At 41.4% G+C, this 25,477-nt stretch overlaps 1 protein-coding gene across 3 annotated transcripts in view; it reads left to right on the top strand.

The window, feature by feature from the left end:
- Positions 1-10,291: 10,291 nt before the first annotated feature.
- SLC25A26 (solute carrier family 25 member 26) overlaps positions 10,292-25,477 on the top strand; it is a 142,678-nt gene continuing 127,492 nt past the window's right edge. For all 3 annotated transcript variants that reach the window (XM_060308693.2, XM_030867668.3, XM_060308692.2), the window contains exons 1-2: positions 10,292-10,582; positions 23,592-23,748. In XM_060308693.2, coding sequence (XP_060164676.1) covers positions 10,550-10,582; positions 23,592-23,748 — 190 coding nt within the window. In that variant the 5' untranslated portion in view covers positions 10,292-10,549. The remainder of the gene's footprint in view (positions 10,583-23,591; positions 23,749-25,477) is intronic.

The raw sequence follows: 25,477 nt of genomic DNA, 5'->3' as shown, positions 1-25,477 counted from the left end.
AGAGAAAGGTAACCGGCAGGCCATGAGCTTGAAGCAATAGTCTGGGGCCCGATGATTCAGGTAAAAATATACAATGTCTGTTGAGAAATAAAACCTGCAAGACGAACTAAAAATTAAGAGAGGATGTGGAACTGCACCTGAGGGACACATTACCCTACAGAGGGTAACGTGTTCTCTCGTAATTATTTGTGGGAACTGTGGCCATTTTGCAATGTCAGTAGCATTGGACCTGGGAAATGACAAAGGTATTAGCTCACTTTTTTCTAGTGATTCTTTGAGCTCTAATGGGTTCACCTGGGGGACAGCTGGAGCAGATGAATGTTCAGCCTGTAGCATGAAGCCTAAAGTGTTCATTTAGGACCCATGCTGGTAGCTCAGAGGAATAAAAGGTCATGCCCTTTTGAATGAAGGACTGCTGTTTGACGGAAGGTAATAAATAAAAAGACCGCAGCGCCAGAGAGCTCTGGGGAAGGTTTGCAATGAGGAAGGTATAGAATGGCAGACTGAGCGGGGGGAGGCACATCATGATGAGGAAGTTGGTGAATGGGAATTCAAAGCCATGTATTTCATTCTTTTTTTTTTTTACATCTTTATTGCAGTATAATTGCTTTACAATGGTGTGTTAGTTTCTGCTTTATAACAAAGCGAATCAGTTATACATATACATATGTTCCCATATCTCTTCCCTCTTGCGTCTCCCTCCCTCCCACCCTCCCTATCCTACCCCTCCAGGCGGTCACAAAGCACCAAGCTGATCTCCCTGTGCTATGCGGCTGCTTCCCACTAGCTATCTACCTTACGTTTGGTAGTGTACATATGTCCATGCCTCTCTCTCACCCTGTCACAGCTCACCCTTCCCCCTCCCCATATCCTCAAGTCCGTTCTCCAGTAGGTCTGTGTCTTTATTCCTGTCTTACCCCTAGGTTCTTCATGACATTTTTTTTTCTTAAATTCCATATATATGTGTTAGCATACGGTATTTGTCTTTTTCTTTCTGACTTAACTTCACTCTGCATGAGAGACTCTAGGTCTATCCACCTCATTACAAATAGCTCAATTTCGTTTCTTTTTATGGCTGAGTAATATTCCATTGTATATATGTGCCACATCTTCTTTACATATATTTCATCCTTAAAACATTTTACGTATCAGTGAATGAGTTGGGGCCCTGCACCGTGTAATGGAGCTCTTCACTTACTGCTGCCTCCGCCACCCCCTCTTCCCTCCAGACACTCTGACTTAGGAAGCAAAATAGCATCGAAGGGGTAGGGAGAACTTTGATTACTGGTTGACTGAAGAATGTTGTGCATCAGCTTTTTCTTGAGCCTGAGAATCATTTCATCTTTGAAATGAAATGCGTTAAATGCGTTCCATCTCCTATGAAGAAAAAGTGTCTTGTCTATGTTAGTAAAATATACATAACATAAGAATGACTGTTTTAACCTTGTTAGGTGTACGGTCCGGTGGCATTAAGTACATTCACATTGTGCAACCATTACTACCATCTGTTCCCACCGTCCATTCCCAGAACTTTTTCATTTACCCCAACTGAAATTCTGTACCCGTTGAACACTAAGCATTGCCCCTCCCTCCAGCTCTTGGCAACCAGCTTTCTACTTTCTGTCTCTGTGAATTTGACTACTCTAGGTGCCTCTGTAGTCAGAATCCTACAGTATTTGTCCTTTTGTGAAGGGCTTATTTCACTTAACACAATGTCTTCAAGGTTTGTCCCTGTATCAGAATTTCTTTCCTTTTTAAGGCTGAATAAGATGCCATTGTATGTATAAGGCAGGAGATAGATGGGCTCCAGGCTAGACATTGACAACTGGCCTCCTGTTCACACTTCCTGGGGTGAGAAGAAGATGGGCTCCAGGCCGGACATTCATTACCCAGCCCCCTGTTTACATTTCCTGAAGCAAGAGACAAACGGGCTCCAGGACTACATATTTATAACCAGACTCCTGTCTATATTTCTAGATCTGCACCTTGATATAAAAACCAGCAACAGAAATAGGGTAAATAACCAGACATTGGACATTTTTATGGCAGGGACAGAGTGGGACTAAACCCTGTTAAAAGATCAAGAGGTCTGGGCATCCCTGGTGGAGCAGTGGTTGAGGGTCCGCCTGCTGATGCAGGGGACACGGGTTCGTGCCCCGGTCCGGGAGGATCCCGCATGCCGCGGAGCTGCTGGGCCCGTGAGCCGCGGCCGCTGGGCCTGCGCGTCCGGAGCCTGTGCTCCGCGGCGGGAGAGGCCGCAACAGTGAGAGGCCCGCGTACCGCAAAAAAAAAAAAAAAAAAAAAGATCAAGAGGTCATACATTTCCCATCCTTAGGGCAAGGGAAATACTGCACATGTGCAGAAAGGCTCCTTGGGGGTCAAAAGGAGGGGGCAGACCCCATAATACGTGATGCTAAGGCCGTCCCATAGACCTCTGGGCTGCAATCCATCTTGGAAAAACGTTGCTCACGCATGTTGGGTAGGGTCCTAGGGCAGGGGAGGTGTGGAAAAAGAAACCAGGTAATTGGCCAAAGGTAAACAAAGACCCGGAAGAACTGCCCTGTATGAATGACCTAACCACCTCTTTCCTGGCTCCTTCTCATTCGGGAGGACGCCCACACCCTTCCTAACCGGTGTGCATCTCTGCCTTGCTTCTGTCCTAACTAAACAAACTGTTTCTCTGTGTGCTCTCCCACTTGTTGTTGTGCTGTGTCTCTAATAATAAACTTTGTACCTGTTTTTACAGTTTTGCCTCTGTGAGAAATGCATTTTTCACTGGAGGCAAAAGCTAGGGGGTGTGGTGACTGGGATTCCTGGTTTTCATCCAGGCTCCCCAGGTTCAATTCTTGGGCAGGAAATTAAACGATCTTGCTTCATGCCACCACCCACCGCTGCCTCTCCGAGATCATGTATACACCCCATTTTTTTTATCCATTCATCTGTCTGTGAACATTTGGGTTGGAGGAAAAGTATCTCCAACCCATGGAGCAGAGACAAGGTATTTTTCTTTTCATATATTGTCTTATTTTTCCTCTTTGTACACTCCTTGCTCCCTCTCTCCTTCTCTCCCTCCCTCCACCCCTCTCTCCTTCCCTCCCTCCCTCCCTCCCTTCTCCCCTTCCTCCCCAACCCCAGCCCCTGTAGAAGGAGGATAGAACCACTGCCGTGATGGAGGCGTTTCTTCTGTATTTCAAGTACGAGGAGATGGAGCTACCTTTCCTTTCTCATTTTTCTTTCAGTATAAGAGGGGGTCCTGGGAAAGTTTTAGAATCTGAAATTTAGCTGTAAATGACTTAATATGCTTTTGTACCACTTCCAAACCAAATGCTGTGTGTTCAGATATAAGTTTTTTTTTTTTTTTTTTTGCGGTATGCGGGCCTCTCACTGCTGTGGCCTCTCCCGTTGCGGAGCACAGGCTCCGGACGCGCAGGCTCAGCGGCCACGGCTCATGGGCCCAGCCGCTCCGCGGCATGTGGGATCTTCCCGGACCGGGGCGCGAACCCGTGTCCCCTGCATCGGCAGGTGGACTCTCAACCACTGCGTCACCAGGGAAGCCCAGGAGGATAGAATTTGACTGAAGTTTGTTATCATTGGGAATCTCAGGGTATAGTACAATGAGTTCATTTTTTTGAAATTATTGCAATAGAAGTTATCTTTCGGAGCATATTTAGATTCACAGTAAAAGTGAGCAGCAAGCACTCTGTTTGGAGCACTCAGTGGAGCACTCCCATATACTCCCTCCTTCCCCTCTGCCCACACCCACAGCCTCCCCCACAATCAGCATCCCTCACCAGAGGGGTATGTCTGTTACAAGTGATAAATCTACATTGCAACCTCGCTATCATCCCAAACCCATGCTTTACACTGGGTGAATCACTCAGTATCGTACATTCTATTGGTTTTGACAAGTCTGTAACGATATGTATCAACCCTTATAGCATCGCAAAGAATAGTTTCACTACCGTAAGAATTCTCTGTGCCCCACCTACTTATCTCTCCCTCTCCTTAACCTTTGGCAACCACTGATCTTTTTACGGTCTCCATAGTTTTGCCTTTTCCAGAATGTTGGAATCATACAGTATATAGCATTTTCAGACTGGCTTGTCTCACTTAGCATTGTACTATGCATTGAAGGTTCCAACATGTCTTTATTCACGGCTTGATAGCTCATTTCTTTTTAACACTGAATACCATTCTGTTGCCTGGATAGACCACAGTCTACTTATCCATTCACTTACTAAATGATGTCTTGGTTGCTTCCAAGTTTTGGCAATTGTGGTTATAGCTGCTGCAAACATCCATTTGCAGATTTTTGTGTGGACATAAGTTTTCAACTAACTTGAGTACATACCATGGAGCACAATTCCCAGATCATATGTTAAGACTACGTTTAGCTTTGTAACAAACTGTCTTCCAAAGATAGTCATGGAAGTCAATGACTTCCGTTTGGGTTTTACAGGAAACCAGGAGTCCAGGCTTGATGATAATACCTAAGTCGTCACAGGTTGACAGTTTGGATTAAGTGAGAAAATAAATAGGGACATGGTCAGTCATTGACACAGAGCCTGATATAAGATGGTTCCTTTTTTTTTTTTTTAACTCTTGCAGAGCTGTCCAGATGAACTAGAAATGGGGATACGGAGACAGGAGAAGGTTTTTATGACTGGTTTAGTCATTAAGTTATGATTTTTGAAGGCTCAAACCAGAGCCTTCAGTTTTGCAGAAAGGGGAGGAGGAAAGCCTCTGAAGGATTAGGCAGTGGTTTAGGCATCAAGGATAAATACGAAATTGGACAAGAGGCAGGCTTCTTAAACCAGAAGATTGTAAGAATCATGGAACACCATGATAAAAAATGAAGTTGGGAGGGTCAGATGTTTAGAAAGAAAAAAGGCCATTATTGACACACAATAACTGGTTAGCACTTGCTGATGGAATTAATTTGAAGAATAATAAAGGTTCTAATTTGTGATTAGCCAGAAGATTGTTGTTTAATGGTGGACAGTTTTGTTTTAAATTCCTGTAATGGGAAGATCATGAACCCCATTTCTGTTTTCCCATTATTTCCTCTACTGCAGAGAGAAAAATAGCTCGATTTGCCCTTCAATATAACAATAGTCAGTGACTGAGAAAAATCATTTGCTGTCGTCATCTGTGTCAGATAAGTGTCACAAGGGCGACCTATAATTATCAGTTGCCACTTCAGCAGAGGGGAGCAATTACAGCAAGGGCAGTTTGGTGTTATCTATCAGTGTGACAGGCTTACCAAACTGATGGGTAGTAAATGCACAAGGCACAAGGTTTTAGGATAATTTCCACGTCCAAAAGAGTGGAGCTCTTTGTCAGAGCATGGAAAAATTAACTGAGCAAATTTCATCCTGATTATTTTTATATATGTTTTGGAAACCTAGCCAGAGCTTCATCTGGGGTCAAATATTGAACAAAACCCAATTATGGGAGATAACTGATTCACGCTTTGTAAAATCTAGGCAGGTTGATATCAACTTGCTCATGGAAAAGGCAAAGAAATTAAGCAATATCATGTGAGTGGCTGTCAGCTGGAGGTAGGTCAGCAACAATATCTGATGGTAATAGCTGCAGCAGTACTATTTATTAGTTAGAAATGGCCAGTAACACAAGAAGAAAACAGACATCATTTTTAATGGCCCCAAAGATAACTCGTCATCATATAGATTTTTTTCTGTGCATTTGTAAATTATATATATTGCCTCTAAGATTGTCCCCATTGATTGCTGCTGCCTTATATTCATACCCTTGTATAATCCACTCCCCTTGAGTGTGATTAGGTTACAAAAGATTGTGGCTTCTATCTTGGGTGCTCTCTTGCTCTGATGGAAGCCAGGGGCTGTGTTGCAAACTCCCACACGGAGAGGCCCTCGAGGCAAGGAACTGAGGGAGGACTCCAGTCAACCGATATTGAGGAATTGAGCCCCTCACTCCAACAACCTGTGCGGAGCTGAATCCTGCCAACAGCCACGTGAGTGAGCTTAGAAGTGTATTTCCATTTGAGCCATCAGTTGGGACTGTAGTGCTGGCTGACAGCATAACTGCAGTCTCGTGAGAGATTATGAGCCAGCCAGGCCTAGCTAGGCCCAGATTTCAGACCCACAGAAACTCTGAGATGGTACGTTTGTTGTTTTAAGCTGCTAAGTATTGGGGTCGTTTGTTATGCAGCAATAGAGAACTAGTATGTAAATGTTTACAAAAATTGGATTAGAGTGTCTTTTGTCAGTCAGAGTTCTAGCAGCAAACAGAAGGCACCCACCTGGGATTTTGAAGAGAAACTTGGGCAGCGTTAGGAAAATCAATAAGGTACGAAGAGGCAGCCAGGGCTTACAACACTGGGAAGCCATTATCCTCCCTAGACCTGAAAGAGAAAGGGAGCCAGAGAGGAGGCTGTTTCATAGTAGCAGTGTTGTAGAGGAATGCAACACTTGCCAGAACTGGGTTGAGGCAGGGAGGGAGCAGAGAAGAAATACCCTGACCTCTTTCTCTGGCCATCCTCAGATCGGCCCATGACTCTCATTGGCCAAACCCTACTGGAAACCAGGGAGCAGTTCCTACCGGTCAGCTTTCTAGGACAGAAAACAAAAGAAGAGAAAGTAGGGAGTGGATCTGCTGGGGGGCATAAGGACAGAAACCAGCATATGCAAATGCTCTTGTGCAACTGTTTTTATTTTGACCATCCTTCTATATCATTAAAGATTCTTCTACATCATGGTTTTAAATAGCTACATATGGATACTATAACCAAATTATCTCAATCATGCAATGATGAACATTTTTGGTTGTATAAAAATTCATCTTTTGTTATGAAAACGGTGAAATGAATATGCTTATAGTCATATTTCTATGGATAAAAAAATATAATTTCTTAGAGTACAATGCAATAAGTAGAACAATTGAGGACAAAGAAGATTTTTTAGGGTTTTGATATATCTTGTCATATCACTCACCAGACAAGTTGCTTTGATGCTCTCCCTATAAAAATCTTTGCCTATTTGATAGGTTTGAAAAGTGCTGTATTGTTTTAATTTTCATTTTGATGTTATTAAGGAATTTAAAATATTTTCACATGTTCATTAGCTACTTATTTTTCTTCCTTTGTGACTTTCCCCATTTTTTTCTATTGGTATTGGTGTTTTTCTTATTGATTTATAGGAACTATTTAGAATTAAGAATTCTTTGTTGTCATATGTGCTGCAAATATTTTTCCTAGTTAAAAAAAACTCATACATAAACCTGTTTCTTTACCTCAAGAATATTAAAATATTTACCTTTTCCTTCTAGTATTCTAATAAATTATATCAAGTGAGAATTTTAATCCATTTGGAACTGTTTTTGGAGGTAAAGTGTGAGACAGGGATGAAACATAATTTTCTTCTAAATAGTTATCTGTCCCAAAGCCATTTATTGAAAGGACAGTCTTTTTTTGTTTTCCTCACTGATTCAAAATGGAAACACAAATCCACATGGAAAGTATAACCTTGATTTTATTACTTAAAGGGTTCCTTTCCGTTATATATATTTTTGCATATGGGTTAAGATACATGAATATTTTTATTGCAAATGATTCTATTATTTTATTTTTCAATAAAGATCAGTAACAGGAACTTGGAGCTTGGGTCCAGTTCTGGCTAAAGATTATGTCCTTTATTTCCCCTAAGCTGGACCTAATTTGTTTTTTTCGATGTATTGTTTTTGACCTCCTGATAATTTTTGTAAATACTACGAATATTTCGGAACTAAAGTGAACTTGGCTTACAGTGGTAGATTTAATTGAGGAAGACAATATTATTAGTATAATTTCATATGTTTAGTGCAAACCAGTACTTATCTCATTTGGTAGATTTTTTAACTAGATCTGAGGATATACTCTGCATGCAATGTGGTGACAATGACAGTGCATTGTAATGTTCCATTTAAAAGGCATGCACAAGTGGTAATGGATCTTTCTGTAAGCATTTCATGAAAGGAAGGCCCCAGGTCATGTTTGTACATCTGTATTTCCTAAAGGGTTTCCAGTGGCATCATGTAATACCTGATGAAGCTTTTACCTCTGAACGATAGAAGAGAACATAACATTTCTGTCTTGCTCTCTTAGATCACTCACTCTGGGGAAAACCAGCTGAGGACACTCAAGCAATCCTCTGGAGAAGTCTACGTGGTGAGGAACTGAGGCCAACTGCCAACAGCTAGCACTAATTTGGCAGGTATGGAAATAGGCCATTTTGGAGGTGGATCCTCCAGTCCCAACAACTCTTCAGATATAGCCCTAGCTGATGCCTTGACTGCAACCTCATCAGAGAGACCCGGAGCCTGAACTGAGACAGGCTTGTTGCCGAAATTAGCCTCTGTACACCGGTGCCGATTTAAATCTGGGAGACAGAGTTTTGTGTGAAGTAGAAAGAAATCGCTTTATTGCTTTGCCAGGCAAAGGGGACCACAACAGGCTAATGCCCTCAAGACTGTATGTCCCACCCTGGACGGGGGTAGTGAGGAGTCTTTAACAGTGTTCAGGGAGCAGGGTGTGATCAGCTCGTGGACATTCTTCTGATTGGTTGGTGGTGAGGAAATTGGGAGTCAGCATCATCAACCTTCTGGTTCCAGCCGGTCTGGGGTCTACGTGCTTGTGGGCAGCATACGGTTAATTTCTTCCACCTGGTGGCGGTTTCAGTATCTGCAGAACAGCTCAAAGGACATGGCTCCGAATATTATCTATAGACCTTGGGGAAGAACTAAAGGTCCTTGACTTTGTTTAATGGCCAAAGTATTATTATTTTGTCTTGCTTGACTGTGTTCCTTTCTTTCTGCATTTTCTCACTTCTCTGATTAAATTTATTCTTTGACTAAAGTTTTTCTACAGACAAAAGTCAGGCGGAGGACATGGGTGGGGTCTATTCCAGGAAGGCCTCGTAGTGTCCTGCTAGGTTACAGGCTGGGACCTGGGACCTGGGACCCTTTGCAGCAATGCTTGCACCTGGACAAACGTCTCGTCAAGCAACAAATACAAAGAAACTCCAAAGGGCTAAAAATAACTGCGTGCATGCGCATTTGGGGCAAATTATGAACAAGATACAAAAAGCCCCCAAACCTAACTTCCACATCTGCGGAGTCGGGAGCAAAAGCATGGTAGCGCACATGATCCTTGCACACAGCACCACCAAGAGGATGGGCACCCCACCCAAGCCACCCCTGCAGCCTGACCCCCGGACCTGCCCCTACGCTCGCCCCATGTAAGGGACCAGCTTGCCCTCCCCTCAGGGAGCAAGCAAGGCCACCTGTTACTTGTTTTCGCGCCGTCCTGCTACAGTACGAGTCCCAATAAAGCCTTGCCTGAATTTCTCGTCTGGTGTTTTTTCAATTTCTGTTGATTAAGGAGTCCAAGAACCCTGGCCGGTAACAGAACCATTCAGGTAAGCCACTCCCAGATTTCTGGGGGTTCAGAATTTGAAACCCTGAAGGCATTCTGCTAATCATTTCTAGAACATCTCAACTAGAAGAGAATATTGACTATAGAAGTGGTATGAAAGACATTGAAGAAAGGCAAAGAACCTAAGTCTGTTGCAAAGGTTTTGAAGAAATATGATGAGGTCATTAAGTAACATTTCAAGCCTGGGTCTGCTATGTTCTCTGTAGCTTTGGGTTGGTTAGTGAACCTCTTGGAGCATCAGGATTCTCTGTAAAATGAGGATGCTAACCGTGCTTACCTTACGAAGTGGCTGTATTAGAGCACCACATCTGAGATGCAGTTGGCTCTTAATAGAAGGAAACTTAGAAGGTATTTGTTTGAAAAATGTAAAGGCAAGTCCACTGCAAGAAACTTTAAGTACTTAAAGTGGTCTTTGAAGTGTGCAACTGATACTACAGCTGACAAGATGAGCAAGTAAATAACCGAACAAATAAATTATATTAAGTGCAAAAACTGCTGGTAAGAAGTAGAGGACATTAATTTTTAGCTCGAGTAAAGACATTTTTGAACTGTTTTTCTATATTTAATAATTTTCTGATAATGAACCTGTTTTATGGAAAATGAGACAAAATTTCTACAGGCGAAACCAACAGATAAATGCAAATAACTCATTGGAAGCCACAGGTCTCGCCCGCTGAAGCTAATCCTGCCTCTCCACGGCCCCGCCTTCCACTATAGCCACGCCTCTTTTGGGTTTACGGTTAGGCTTCACCCTTTCCTCATCATCGGGCTCGCTACGCCTGGTTCCCAGTCGAGGCTCGTTTGCTCGCGAGAGTTCCTCCACCTGGCCCACTCAGAAGCTGTAGGAAACGGAGGCAGAGAAGAGTCGCGAGACTTGACTCGACCACACTTTCCAGGCTCCGCCCCTCCTTCCTGGCCCTCCTTCTGGCCCAGATTCCCCGTTGCACGTGCAATTGTGTACTTGTGGTTCAACCTCACGTGGCCACGGTAGTGCCGGCGTTACATGCCCCGCCTCCAAGATGGCGGCGCGCAGTGCTGGGGCTCACGACCTGAATTGGCTCAGCTTTGAATTATAACCTTGACTGAGTCTATGTGGCCATGGACCGGCCTGGGTTCACAGCCTCGCTGGTGGTGAGTATCGGGCGGTAGAGTGGGGGCGCTAGGGGTGCCGGAGGCTTCCCTGGCCTAGCACCTCCTTCCGGTTTTGCGCGCTGAATCATCCCCGGGTCACCGGTCACCCGGTCTGGGAGGAAGCACGGGGCTCCTGGGCCGCGCCGGGCCTCGTGTCAAGGTTCTGAGTTTCCTACCTGTGTGACAGAAAGAGACGGGGGTGGGATAGGGGTGGCACTTGACTCATAGTCTTCCGTACCGCGGTTTACCTAACGGAAAAAGAAAAGTTTCAATTGTATACTGTAACCATACTCTGGAGAGCTTGGCAATGAATGAAATATATGTAACAAAACTCTTGAGTCGCTCACAGACCTGGTCAAGACTATGGTTTCATTTTGCTGTATCTTTTTTCAGTCTCGGAAAATGACGTATCCATTCATTCATCTTATATATAATCTGCTTAGTTTGCTTCCGAGCATTTTTCTAGGCTTTGGGTATGGTATATACTGCTGAGCACAAATAGCCGCGCGTTGAATACGTCAGTGGTGTTTAATTCCTTAGAAAACAACGAGAATCAACGTGTCTTAACATCAACCCCCACCCCCCCAAATCCTTTAATAAATACTTTGAAACCTTTCTTAGGACAGGCTCAGTAGGGGATACTAGATACAGTAGTGAACAAGACAGATTGGCTGCCTATGTTTTCACTGTAGGAGAGCGGGCAGAGGCAGAAAATAGACAAGAACCTTTTCAAAAGCTTTTCCTGAGAGATGGAGGCCTAGAGGACTTTCTTCGTTTAATTAGCAAATGTTTTTGCAGGTGTTGGAGATAACATGGTGAACAAGATGGACCTGGCCGCACGGGTCAGGTGGTGGAGGCAGAAGGGGTGAAATGAGTGTTACCATAAATGACGATGAGGGTTAGTTTCAGAGTGTATGGAAAGATGTGGAAGGGGGATCTTACCCAGACTGGTGGAATGATGGTTTTAAATCTAGATTTGTTGATATTTGTAGAAGCTAGGTTTTAGAGATGCAAAGAAATATGTTACCCCGTTGAAGACGTTTTCCTGTCCAGCTGGTGAGATAGCAGTAGTACTTATGACAATCCACGTTGCTCTGACGGGAACTAGGGTAAGCTCTTTACATACATCATCTCATTTAAGCCTGACAAACAATTGAAGTCTTATCCTAGTTTTCCAAATGAGGGAACTGAGGAATAGTATGTTAGATAATTTGTCCAAAGTCACACAAGTGAGATACATTTCATGTGTGTAAGTGTTGGAGCTCAGATTCCAAGCAGTGTAACATGGGATTCCATTTACTGCTCCTTGAGACTATCGCTGAAGTCAGCAACAGTAGCAGTTGCTAAAAACAGGTGTCAGAGTTAACAAAAGAAGAATTGTATTAAAATTTATTTAAAATTAATTTTATTAAAGAAGGGTACACATGCATACTTCTTTTTTCGTAGTTACAGAGGGTAAAATTGGGATCGATTGGTAGAAGTTTCAAGGAAGTTAGATCTCATTCCTGGTGAATTCATTTAGCATGCAGTTTATCTGCCATGTGTTCTGTCTACTGGTACTGTGATTGCCCTTGGAGATTTGATGGCAAACAAACCAAGGCTATATGATAAGTACTGTGAAAGGAATGAACTGAGGTGGGAGAGAGAGAGAATAATATTGGAAAACCTACTTTAGATGGAGTGCCCTAGGAAGGCCCTGAGGAGCTAACGTTTAAGCTAAGACCTAACAGGTAAGGGGGCTAGTCATTTTGATGAGCAGAGGGGAAAGTTCAGAGGGAGCAGCACGTGAGAAAATCCTCAGGTGGAAAGGGTTCAGGATGTGAAGGTGGTGGCTGAGGCGTAGTGGGTGAGGGTAGTGTGACAGAGGCTGCTGTTGGGGAGCCAGACAAAGCCTGCCGAGGTGAGTCTTGGTGGGCAGTGGAAAGGAATTTGGATTTTATATAAAGCATGATGAAAGCCATTAGAGGGTTTTATTATTGAAGTAGTCTGGAAATGGAGGGGCCCCCCCTTTTTTTTTTAACGGTTGGGAGCGTCTTTGAGGAGGCTAAGCACTCCTCAGGGAGTTCTGTTTTGTTTACTACTGTGTGACCAATGCCTGACACTTCGAAGGCACTCAGTACTTGTTGGGTGAATGAATGCAGCTTCACGTTTGCAGAAGTCTTGAGCCTCGGCTTCTAAGGATTAAGTGAGATGTACGGAGCCTGACGTAGAGCACATATTTACCTGTTTCCTTCCTGAAGTTTCTGGAGCAGGATTGAAGGGCTGTAGAGCTGAATAGGGAGAGAGTTTCTGGCATGTTAAGTTTTCATTTGGAGCACAGAGCAGACTATTCAGAAAAAAACCTCCAAGAGTACAGTCACTGGTGCATGCTTTTAGGAGAGCAGTTTGAAATAAGTATTAGTGACCTAAAGATGTTCATAACATTTAGCTCAGTGAAGATAATAGGAAAACATGAAATAAAAGAGGAATGGTTAGGTAAATGATGATAGATGCATTTCATGGACTATTTAGGGGCCATTGGTAACAGTGCTTGTGAAGAGTATGTGCTATAATAGTAACATGGAAAATGCTTATGAGATTTAAAAAAAAGAAAAAATACAACACTGTACCTGTATACATCTGGTTCATGCCTAATTAAAACTTGGTAGCCAAGGGGAGTTGGTTCCAGGTCCGCTGTGGATACCAAAATCCACAGATGCTCAAGTCCCTTATATAAAATGATGTAGTATTTGCATGTAACCTATGCACATCCTCCTGTATACTTTAAATCATTTCTAGATTACTTATCATACCTAATACAAGGTAAATACTGTGTAAATAGTTGTAAATACAATATAAATGTTATGAAAATAGTTGCCTGCATGCAGCAAATTCAAGTTTTGCTTTTTGGAACTTTCTGGAATTCTTTTTTTTTTTTTTTTTTTTTGCGGTACGCGGGCCTCTCACTGTTGTGGCCTCTCCCGTTGCAGAGCACAGGCTCCGGACGCGCAGGCCCAGCAGCCATGGCTCACGGGCCCAGCTGCTCCGCGGCATGCGGGATCCTCCCGGACCGGGGCACGAACCTGTGTCCCCCGCATTGGCAGGCGGACTCCCAGCCGCTGCGCCACCAGGGAAGACCTGGAATTCTTTTTGCAAATATTTTGAATCTGCATTTGGTTGAATCTGACGATGCGGAAGCCCAGGATATGGAGGGCTGGCTTTATTCCATTCCTTAAAAAAAACAAAAAAAAGCTGTATTGAAATCCTCCAAGATGGAATGAAATAATTTTGATAGTAGCCTTACTTTTTTCTTCTTCTTTTTTTTTTTTTTTGCGGTACGCGGGCCTCTCACTGTTGTGGCCTCTCCCGTTGCGGAGCACAAGCTCCGGACGCGCAGACTCAGCGGTCATGGCTCACGGGTCCAGCCGCTCCGCGGCATGTGGGATCCTCCCAGACCGGGGCACGAACCTGTGTCCCCTGCATCAGCAGGCGGACTCTCAACCACTGCGCCACCAGGGAAGCCCTCTTCTACTTTTTTCAATGCAAAACAAACAAACATACTTCCAAACCACTCTTTCCTTCCAGCCTGACTCTTCTCTCCCTTTCAGTACTTAGCTGTTTCATCGACCTTGTAGTTCATCTGCGTTGTTACTTGGGTGAAACCGAAACCATCTCTGTCTCAGTTACTTTATTTTTTTAAATTTTTAAAATTTTAAAATTTATTTTACATCTTTATTGGAGTATAATTGCTTTACAGTGGTGTGTTAGTTTCTGCTTCATAACAAAGTGAATCAGTTATACATATACATATGTTCCCATATCTCTTCCCTCTTGCGTCTCCCTCCCTCCCACCCTCCCTGTCCCACCCCTACAGGCGATCACAAAGCACCGAGCTGATATCCCTGTGCTATGCGGCTGCTTCCCACTAGCTATCTACCTTACATTTGGTAGTGTATATATGTCCATGCCTCTCTCTCGCTTTGTCACAGCTTACCCTTCCCGCTCCCCATATCCTCAAGTCCATTCTCTAGTAGGTCTGTGTCTTTATTCCTGTCTTACCCCTAGGTTCTTCATGACATTTTTTTTCTTAAATTCCATATATATGTGTTAGCATACGGTATTTGTCTTTCTCTTTCCGACTTACTTCACTCTGTATGAGAGACTCTAGGTCTATCCACCTCATTACAAATAGCTCAGTTTCGTTTCTTTCTATGGCTGAGTAATATTCCATTGTATGTATGTGCCACATCTTCTTTATCCATTCATCCGATGATGGACACTCAGGTTGTTTCCATCTCTGGGCTATTGTAAATAGAGCTGCAGTGAATATTTTGGTACATGACTCTTTTTGAATTATGGTTTTCTCAGGGTATTGTCTCAGTTACTTTTAACTGGGTTACAGGTGAAGGAACTTCGGCAAGTGTTGGTGCTCTGCAGTGTGAAGTGCAGGCAGTCCTTTGCGTGTAATTTGGGGCTGGAAAGATGAATGTGCGAGTCATGCAAAGTGATCTTAATAATTGATGAAAACGATTATTTAACGACCTTTAAAAATTCTTGTCAATGTTAATAATTCTCTTACTGTAGATTGTGGAAGTATAGGGAAACAGAAAAAAAAAGAAGTAAAACTTACATTTAGTACAGTGTAATTTAAAACATTAAGATTGTATTTCTTTGTAAAAAAAAAAAGTATCAGAAGTAATTTTAAGTCATATAACTTGCAGTACAGAACAAGTGTTCCTTTAACGTGGAGGTTTTTGCTGGCACAGCTTGCTCTGGGACATCTTTGTCCTTTTCTTTCCCCGTGTGGGGTAAGTTCGCCTTCACTCATTTTCCTCTGGCTGCATGTCTGGAATCTCTCCAATGACAGCAGTGTCGATATTCCCACAGCTAATTCTTTTATAACTCCTTTTACATTTGATTTGAATGTCACTTTCAGTGTTAACCACTTGTCATTTATTTGCCCTGCTTTCATGTTTGTTGGCCAGTTCCCTCTTTCGATTATTCATTTTTGTGAAATGTCACTGTGGTCACTGTAATTCAACTGTCCTGTTAGAGGACTTGTGTTCCTTATGTCAACTGAGATGCATGCGTGTCGGTGCTGTGCAAAGCAAGGACTGCTTGTACTGTTTTTTTTTTTTAGTTATTTTGTTGTTTTCTTTTCTTACTTTAGGGAGGTGGTTCTGAAAAAGCTTCATAATATTTGTGTCTTCTCACTGGACCTGCCCTTCTGCTGAGAACCACTGGCAGAAAGGGACTTGAGGGCAGTGGCATGGATTATGTTGCCAAGGTTTCTTAGGTGGGGTAAGAAAACAGAAGAAAAGATAAGAATGAAGTTGAAGGGACGTTTTCAGTGTTTATTGCCTCATACGTTTCTTTTCTGGAAGGCAGCTTCCTAGTCTGCTTTCTGGAGTCAAGGAAGTTAGTATCTGATGATGAAGCATTAACTCCATATCTCTAAGGGATTGGGAATTATGCTGCACGTTCTCGAGCTTGCTTTGTATGACTTGTCTCTTTCTGTCATTTAGGTCACAGTGGGCAGGTCTTCCTTTTTTTGCTCATTTTTGTGTTGAGTAGGCAGTCACCTAGACAGAGGTATATTCTCAATTTTGATCCATCAGTGGAGCATGCAAGGCACCCTTGGAGACCACCAATTGTCTGGGGCCACAATCGAGAACCACTGCCGTGATGGAGGCGTTTCTTCTGTATTTCAAGTACGAGGAGATGGAGCTACCTTTCCTTTCTCATTTTTCTTTCAGTATAAGAGGGGGTCCTGGGAAAGTTTTAGAATCTGAAATTTAGCTGTAAATGACTTAATATGCTTTTGTACCACTTCCAAACCAAATGCTGTGTGTTCAGATATAAGTTTTTTTTTTTTTTTTTTTGCGGTATGCGGGCCTCTCACTGCTGTGGCCTCTCCCGTTGCGGAGCACAGGCTCCGGACGCGCAGGCTCAGCGGCTATGGCTCACGGGCCCAGCCGCTCTGCGGCATGTGGGATCATCCCGGACCAGGGCATGAAACCGGGTTCCCTGCATCGGCAGGCGGACTCTCAACCACTGTGCCCAGGGAAGCCCCAGATACAAGTTTTAAATATTAAAAATTTAATGGTACACACAGAATTTGAGTAACAAAATGCCAAATAGAGGGAAGATAAATGTTGTACCCACAGTTTTTCCACCTCCATGCATCAGGTATTGTTACCTGTTTAACCAGACATGTGTGTGAGCCTTTGCTCTGGTACTTGGGAAGAGCAAGAGCCTGGAAGATATGGTCCCTACCCTCAGGGGTGTGCAGTCAAGTGGGAGCAGACATTTAACAGAAAATAAAACAAAAATTAACCATGTAATTATGCATGGTGATAAAAAGTAACCATTTACTGAACACTTTAATGTGTGCTTATGCAGTTTTTTCAGAACAGAAATCATATGTTTACAATTTTGTCTTCTCTTTTTTTTTTTTGTATTCTGGTTAAAAAAAAATAACCCATAAATTCACATCCAAGCATCATAAAGAAATTTGAACAGTAGTGTTTCTCAGTTTTTTGAGTTTGATGCTGAATCGTTCCTGCACACGTCGCGTGATTTCGTTTTCTGTTGTGTGACTCCATGGGTGATTGTTGTCCAGGGAGCAGAATTTGAGGAAAGCTTTTCATTTATTATTGGTAAGGAAAGACTTGAATTTATCGATTTTGTATATACATTTATAGCTCAGTTTAATATATGAATGTAATCTTCAGTCTTTGGTCACGTCCTCCTTTGTCTTTCACATGGTTTTTAATATTGGCCTGTCAGAAATAGGGCATCAGCAAACTTGGAAGGATATTTACAGTAACGTAACACTAAAAATGATAACTCATACTTATTGGTAATTGAGGCAGGCATTTTGCTAAGCATGTAACAGGCTCATGTAGTTGTATTTAATTCTCATTTAATCTTACTCAGTTCTCAAAAACTCTGTGAAGTATAGGTACTATTATTTTTCCCCTTTCATGCATGAAGAAATGTGGGCTTACCTAGGTTTAATAGCTTTCCTAGGGAGACCCAGTTGAGATTGAAGCCAGGTCTGCGTGTCTGTTGCCAAAGCTGTAGTCTAAGGCAATATTTAATGTGAAAGAATTTCTGGAGAAATGGAAGAATACTCAAGTCAAATTCTAGAACCATTATTGCGTTCCTGAGAATAGCCTCACCAAACAACACTGATCCTGCGCAGTCTTTTCCGTCAGGAGGTGATGAAAGGCACAGGATTTCTGGAAAAGACACCCTGAATATACCACAAAGCTGTCACTGGAGCTGTGGAATGCCAAGAAGTATAGCAGCAGGTAATGCCAGGTTTCATTTGTCACAGTGCTGTGGCAGACTGCAGCAGGGACCACCAGAGAGTGATTTGCTGCAGATTTTCTTGTGAATGTTGAATCTTTCTGTAAAGTGTTTTCTCATCATCTTACATTTCCATGTGATTCAGACCAACAAACAAGTGTGGAAGCCCTGCTCCATCCCAGGCACTGGGTTATATATTTAGGAGGGCCAAGGTCACTGACCTGGCTTCTACTCTGAAGGATCTTAGTGTCAGCCATGGTGGTTAGTACTGAAAGTGAAATGTAAACAAAGGTATATGGGGGAGTTAAGGAAGTAGCCTTTAATTCTGACCGGGAGACTGGGAAAGGCTTCAGGAGGGATATGGCGTTTGGTCACAGTCTTAACAATGAAATGGAGTTTGGCAGGTGTGTGTGTGTGTGTGTGTGTATGTGTAGGTATTAGTGTGTATGTAATGGCCGGGGGGAGCCGGTGGTCTGCTGGCTGTAGTATACAGGAGACAAGAGGCATTGGAAGGGCCTTCCTGGCTGAGAGAAAAACCTAAGCAGGAGCACAGAATTGATAAGTTTCAGGATGTTTTTGGGAAACAGACTAGTCAGAGTGGAGGAGGCTCAAGATCAAGAGTGTGCCAGATGAAGCTGAACAGGTAGTTTAGGGTCCAGCGGTCGAGGTTCTGAGTTACCCCTTACTGAGTGCCTACTGTATACGAAATGTGACCAGTGAATTTGGGTTGTTGCTGTTTTTTTTTTTGGTGAGGGAATATTAATTTGAGTAGCTCTACTTTTGTATGTTTTTAGTACTCATTGCAAAACTTGAACAATACAAAAATCAACAAGATGATAATAAAAATGCTCCTCATCTCGAATGTTTTTCCACAGAGATAATAACTTCTAACAGTTTGGTGTGTGTGGTTCCAGACTTCTGATTATGCATAGACAAAAAAATAACACATTTCTTTGAAAGGTGGGATTATACAGCATATATTGTTCTGTAGCTTATTTGATTAATTTAAGAATATAACATGTTTCTGTATCAGCAAGTTCAGGTTGATCTCATTCTTTTAAAGGCTGTGTAGCAATCCGTTATTCTGATATAATACAACTTATTAGGTTATTTCTAGTTTTTTACTGTTAGAAAGAATTCTGTAGTAAACATTCTTGTATATTTATGAACTTATTTTTGTGGAAGAAATGTTTAAAAATAAAATAACTGGATCAAGTATTTTATAGTTTAAAATTTTCATTTTGCCAAGTTGTCCTTCAATAGATTATAATAATTTGTTTATGTTAATACCCATAACTATTTCCATATTTTTAATCTTTTATAATGTAATTGGGAAATCTAAAATTTTGTTTTTATTTGATCACTGATGATGGGGAAGCATATTTTCATAATTTTGTTGGCTGTTTATATTTTTTCTTTTGGGAATTGTTTGGTCCTGTGTTTTGCAATTTTTAAAAAATTTAATGTACCTTTTTTGGGTTGCTTTGTAGTACCTTCTAAGATATGGTTAGTAACCTTTTGTTATAGTCATTAATTCATGTGTTTTTCAAATAGTTATTGAGTACCTACTATGTACTGGGTGCTGGGAACATACTGGTGAACAAAACAGGTATGGATCTTATAGTTTCGTGGAACAGTCTTTGAAGAAATGGTCAGATGCTCAACTACAGAATTAGAATTCTGATCAGTGTGTGGAGACATGAGGGTGTAAACCTAGACTGGGGGATTAGGGACACAGTCCTAGAAATGAGGAAAATCAGATGACTTGGAGGAAAAGAGAGATCAAGGTGGTAAGAAGGTGCCCAGCAAAGGGCTAACGATGGAGTTAAGGGTGGAGAGGTAGATGGGGGACAGAACCTCTAGAGCCTTGTAGGCTGTACTGTGATTTTGTTCTTCATCCTAAGGGCTTTTGGAAACTTTGAAGAGTGTCAAGATGAAATTGAAATTTGTATTTTACACAGACAACGTTAGTGTAGAGGGTGAAGGAGCGCTGCGGGGAGAATGGATGGTGGAGGGGGAAGAAGGCAAGTATCACAGGAAGCAGAAGCCACAGCTCTCCAATGAGGTGGTTAAAGTCACTGGTGGCCACTTTGTTGTGGGGGAAACTGAGAATGTCAGGGAGGGATGTTTCCCCGAGAAGCCATGTTAATGTTTTGCCTGGTTCTTTTTAGTTGTGGTCTAGGCCAGGGGCCTGTGATGATTTTGCTTAGTTAAATTAGACGGATGGTTTGATTTTGTCCTGTAGTTGAGCAGGAGTGAGTTTTTTTGTTTTTGCTTTGTTTTTTTCTGTTTTGCCAGCTTCATGTAATCTTGACTTTTTTTCAACTCCCAGAGGAATTTCAAAGGGTCTAATTTCACTAATTATACACTTCCTCTCTACAGCCTGCCAGCACTTTTTCCATTTTTAAATTGAGGTGGTGCTGTGTATTTTATCTATATGCTATCAAGGTCTCAATAAATTGTTATGCTATGGTAAGGCTTGCTGGTTATCTGGTTTATGTTCTCTTTCTTTGGACTTTGTCTAACACTTAGGATTTTCAGTGTAAGCTACCATAAATCTTGAAACTAACCCTTTGCCTGATAACCTTTTTTTTTAAATTTTTTTTTAATTTTTAAAGATTTTTTGGCCGCACTGCATGGCATGCAAGATCTTAGCTCCTCGACCAGGGATCGAACCCATGTCCCCTGCAGTGGAAGCATGGCGTCTTAATCGCTGGACTGCCAGGGAAGTCCCTCCTGATAACATTTTTGATAAGTGATCATAGATAAAACAAATTTCTCAGGCTAAAGAAAAGAAGAAATTAGTAGAGTCCCTTATAATTCAGTTGATGCTGGCTTGATGAAAAATTATAAGCATTCCTTAAAGTTTTTGTTCAAATCTTAGATATGTTGCTATGTGTCTAAATACATAGGTAATTCTTAATGTTCTTTTAGCAGCATTTTTTTCAGTCTCATGAATTTAAGTGACATTTGAGTTGTAGAAGTTTGAAATCCACAGAAGCAATTAGTAACTCTTGATTCATGATTTACTAGATAAATAGATTCAATCTGGTCATTTTATTCTCAGATGATTAGAATTCTGATGAAAGGAGGGCTGGAGAATCAATGCATGCAAAGTAGCCAAATAGATTAAAAGAGTAATTTGCTTATTGATTAAAACTTAGCAGTAGATAGCAAGCATCTCTCTGAACCCACTCCTAAGATTAAAGAGAAAATTAGAATGAAGCGCAGCTATTTTTAAAGAAACCAGTCATATCAGTCATTCTCACCAAGATTTTAGTTCTTGTGTTTTGAGAAAATGAAGAGGCAGGCAAAATATTTTATTACCTACTGAATTTTATAAAATCCTTAAAGAATAAGTGAGAAGAGTGTTGAAAAAGTTGGCTTTTTTTTTCTTTTTAACTTTGCTACGTTACTTGTGAACTTTTTCCCTTGACTTAGAAAAGGCCACCTTTATATCTGGGAAGAAATCCCACATTGTCATTCTTTTACTCCCACTTGTGGTGCTCTACTGGCACATCTCTGTGTTCTTTTGGTGACAACTTTTTAGGTCATTTGCACAGTATCCTGCATGGTCTTTGGGGTTCTGTCATGCCTTTCAGGCTGATCATATGGTATTAACGTATATGGTAATGTACTTTTCTCTTTCTTTTTCTTTTTTTAAAAATTTTATTTATTTTTGGCTGCGTTGGTTCTTCATTGCTGCGCGCGGGCTTTTCTCTAGTTGTGGCGAGTGGGGGCTACTCGTCGTTTCATTGTGTGGGCTTCTCACTGCAGTGGCTTCTCTTGTTGCGGAGCACAGGCTCTAGGTGAGTGAGCTTCAGTAGTTGTGGCTCGTGGGCTCTAGAGCTCAGGCTCAGTAGTTGTGGCACATGGGCTTCAGTAATTGTGGCTCGTGGGCTCTAGAGCGCAGGCTCAGTAGTTGTGGCACACGGGCTTAGTTGCACCGCGGCATGTGGGATCTTCCTGGACCAGGGCTCGAACCCGTGTCCCCTGCAGTGGCAGGCAGAGTCTTAACCACTACGCCACCAGGGAAGTCCCTATGGTAATGTACTTTTCTAGTGTACACTAATTTTTAATAATTACCTATACTAACTAATTGAAAAATAGACATTATTGCATTTCTCATCAGGGTAATTTCATTTTTCCAGTGAAGTTTTGCAGTGTTTTTTTTTTGCTGTATGCGGGCCGCTCACCACTGCGGCCCCTCCTGCCGTGGAGCACAGGCTCTGGACGTGCAGGCCCAGCGGCCATGGCCCACGGGCCCAGCCGCTCCGCGGCACGCGGGATCCTCCCGGACCGGGGCACGAACCCGCGCCCCCTGCATCGGCAGGCAGACCCCCAACCACTGCGCCACCAGGGAAGCCCCTTGCAGTGGTTTTATGGTGAGTGGCAAGTAGAGCAGAAAGTGTTTGCTAGGCACTAACCTTTGTACCACTTGAGCATTCTGTAAACGCAAAGGATGGAAACAGCGTATCATTTTGAACTCTGCCTGTATGTTTAAATAGTACTGATTCTTCTTTTTCTGTGTCATGGAATATATAGTTTTTAATGTCTGCTTTTACTTTTTGAATAGGTAATATATTCACATGGTTCAAAATCCAAAAGATAGGAAAAGTTAGCAATTCAGTTTAAAACTTACTATGTAGGAACCGTATTGAGAGTTGCCTCTGTAGTTCTACCTGCTTACTGTGAAATGGTATTGATTCATATCTTTAAATGATGCCTTTAGACCTTGTGTGTTGACCTTTCTTTGACAGTCTCTGAGTTCATATTTTTCTGAGTCTCTTTTTGCTTTGACTAAGCTGTAACCAGTTTTTAAAATATTCTGTATATACTAGTGCAATCATGAGGTGAAAACTTAGTTTTTAATCAGGTTTTAAAGTGCAGCTTCTCCAAAGCAACATGGTATCTCTTGGGAGATGACTAGTTTGGGTCAGGTTTTAATGTCCTCTAGGAATTTAGCTCTTTTTTTTCCCCTTCATTTATTCACTTAAAAAGTATCAAGGAATTTTCAAATATACACAAAGTAGAGAGGATACCATAGGAATCCTTACATGTGTGATTCTTAAAATATGGATCTAGATTCACAAGGAGCATTACCATTTAGAATGTAAGTCTGAAAACAATTTTTTTCTTAATGCAGATTCACTACTCATTAGTTAAAAAGGCGAAAAATATAACATTTGGTGTAATTTGGAAAGATCACTGAGATAAATTGTCAAATGAAAAAAACAAGGTGCAGCATACCACCTTTTACTTAAAAAAAAAAGGTAAAATAAAATACATATTCATATTTGCTTGTATATGCCTAAAGTAACTTGGGAAGGACACAATAAGAAACCAAAACTGGTTGCTTGGGTTTTTAGGGACAGGGAAGGAGACTTTGAACTCTTTACCTTTCTGAGGTTGGTTTGTTTACTTTTTTGAACCCTATGAAATCATTAAAAATAAATTTGAAATGTATTTTAAAATTATTAAAAATCATTAAACATTTTTTTTAAAACAGAATATGTAATATAAAATTTACAACGTGAAAATATATCATAGTAATGGTTATTTTCCCAGGACAGTCTGTAGATTTAGGTAAGAGGTGTTTGGGCTGTACCAAAGTAGTCTGCGGTATACTTTGAAACCATGCTTAAAGACTACCCCAGCCCCCAAATGGCAATTTATTTTATTGTAACCTTTTGTTTCTTTTTCTTTTTTTTTAAAGGCTGGTGGGGTAGCAGGTGTCTGTGTTGACTTGATATTATTTCCTCTGGATACCATTAAAACCAGGCTGCAGAGCCCCCAAGGATTTAATAAGGCTGGTGGTTTTCGTGGAATATATGCTGGCGTTCCTTCTGCTGCTATTGGATCGTTTCCTAATGGTAAAAATTATATTGGTATTATCACTGCTTTATATAAAGCCAAGATAATGAGATTTATTTTCAGGATGGTATGTGGTCCAATCCTATATAGAATTCCTTATATGATTGATGTAGTTGATCTCCTGAATTTATTTTCTATTCATTAATCCATTATTTTTGACTCAGCTGGTGCTATAGATTCCATTCTAGTCTATTTGTAATAAAAAAAATGAGCAATCTTTAAATGAGTGGTTTTTGTTGTTGTTAAAACTCCTTGTTAGAATCCTTAAAGTGTTCCTGTAACATTGATTGTAATGTCTTACAGCAGTTCTCACCCTTGCCTGCACGTTGGAATCTCTTGGGAAGCTTTACAAAATACTTATGCCTGTGTCTCCATGAGAAGTTTAATTGGTCTGGTCTTTGCCTGGGTATCAGGAGTTTTAGTAACTTCCCAGGTGATTCAGATGTGAAGCTGAGTTTAATAACCACTGGCTTGGAGATTCTTGTGGAGCAGATGAACCTAAGAGGCATTAAATCTTTGTCTTAACTAAATTGCTCTCAGATGATGCAACCCATTACCACTAACCTCCTCTTTCCATTGTCTTGCTTTTGTTTTGGTTTTGAAGTTGTGTGATTTATGGCCCTTTTATTCTATAATCAGTATAATCCATTTCATTTAATCCACCTCTTTTCAGATACTTATTTAAATAATTGTTTACTGATGCTTTGATTGGCACTCAAGCAGACTAAGCAAACAAAACCATCACTATCAAACACACACACACACACACACACAGATACACACACTCACACACGCTCACATACTCACACACTCACTCACAAAACCCCTGCTCCAGAAGATTCTTAAATTCTGGAGTTTGATTTCTTTTTTCTCAGTATATTTCATTAGAAATTCTTTCTTGTTAACTTGACATTAAGATGTCTGTCTATATCCATCTGTGAGCATAACATTCACATAAAGATTTGTAGAGCAAATCTTTTTGGTCCTTTAGTTTATCTTCCTGAGCCATCCTTAGAGCAGCCAACTGTTTTGAGGTTATCCTTGAATTATTTTATGTCTTAATTTTCAGTAATTGATCATAACAAGTCGCTATTGAGGACCCACTCCATGCCAAGCATAGCTCTATACGTGGGAGATGCGCCTTGGTTCCTAAATTGGTCTGTGTTGCAATCACCTGATCACCTGAAGAGATTTTTTTTTTTTTTTTTTTTTAAAGAAAGTACTGCTGTCCCACTCCCAGAGATTTGGGATTTAGTTGGCCTGAGGTGTGGCCTGGGCTTTGGAGGTTAAAAAAAAAAAATCCCCAGGTAATTTTTATATGTAGACAAGTTTGGGAACCTCTGAACTAGGGAATTGCAAAGAAATATGTTACTAAGTCCCTGTCTTTTGGTCATCCATTCTTATGATGCCTCCCTCATCATTGTAAATATTCTTTTTTCTCTTACGTATTACGTAGGAATTGTTGGTAGATGAAGTATTAGTGATGGTCTACAGGGTACATGGTGCTCCATTAAGCTCACAGGGCTGGTTTAGATTCTTGTCAGCAGGACTTTACATACAGAATGTGGTTTTGAATTTTTGTAAGTTTGAGAAAGTGGTGTTCTTCTTGCCCTGCTTTTCTTTTTCTTTTTCTTTTTTTGACATCCACAGAACATCTTTGAATGGGAGATGCTGGATAAAGAGTCAGAGTGTCAGCGTTTCAGAAACGGCCTTTCTGTTTTTCTGCAA

This window comes from Globicephala melas, chromosome 11 (assembly GCF_963455315.2).
Source record: "Globicephala melas chromosome 11, mGloMel1.2, whole genome shotgun sequence".
In the NCBI taxonomy this organism is placed as follows: Eukaryota; Metazoa; Chordata; class Mammalia; order Artiodactyla; family Delphinidae; genus Globicephala; species Globicephala melas.
The sequence above is the reverse complement of the archived record's forward strand: the minus strand, read 5'-3'. Positions and strand labels throughout refer to the sequence as shown.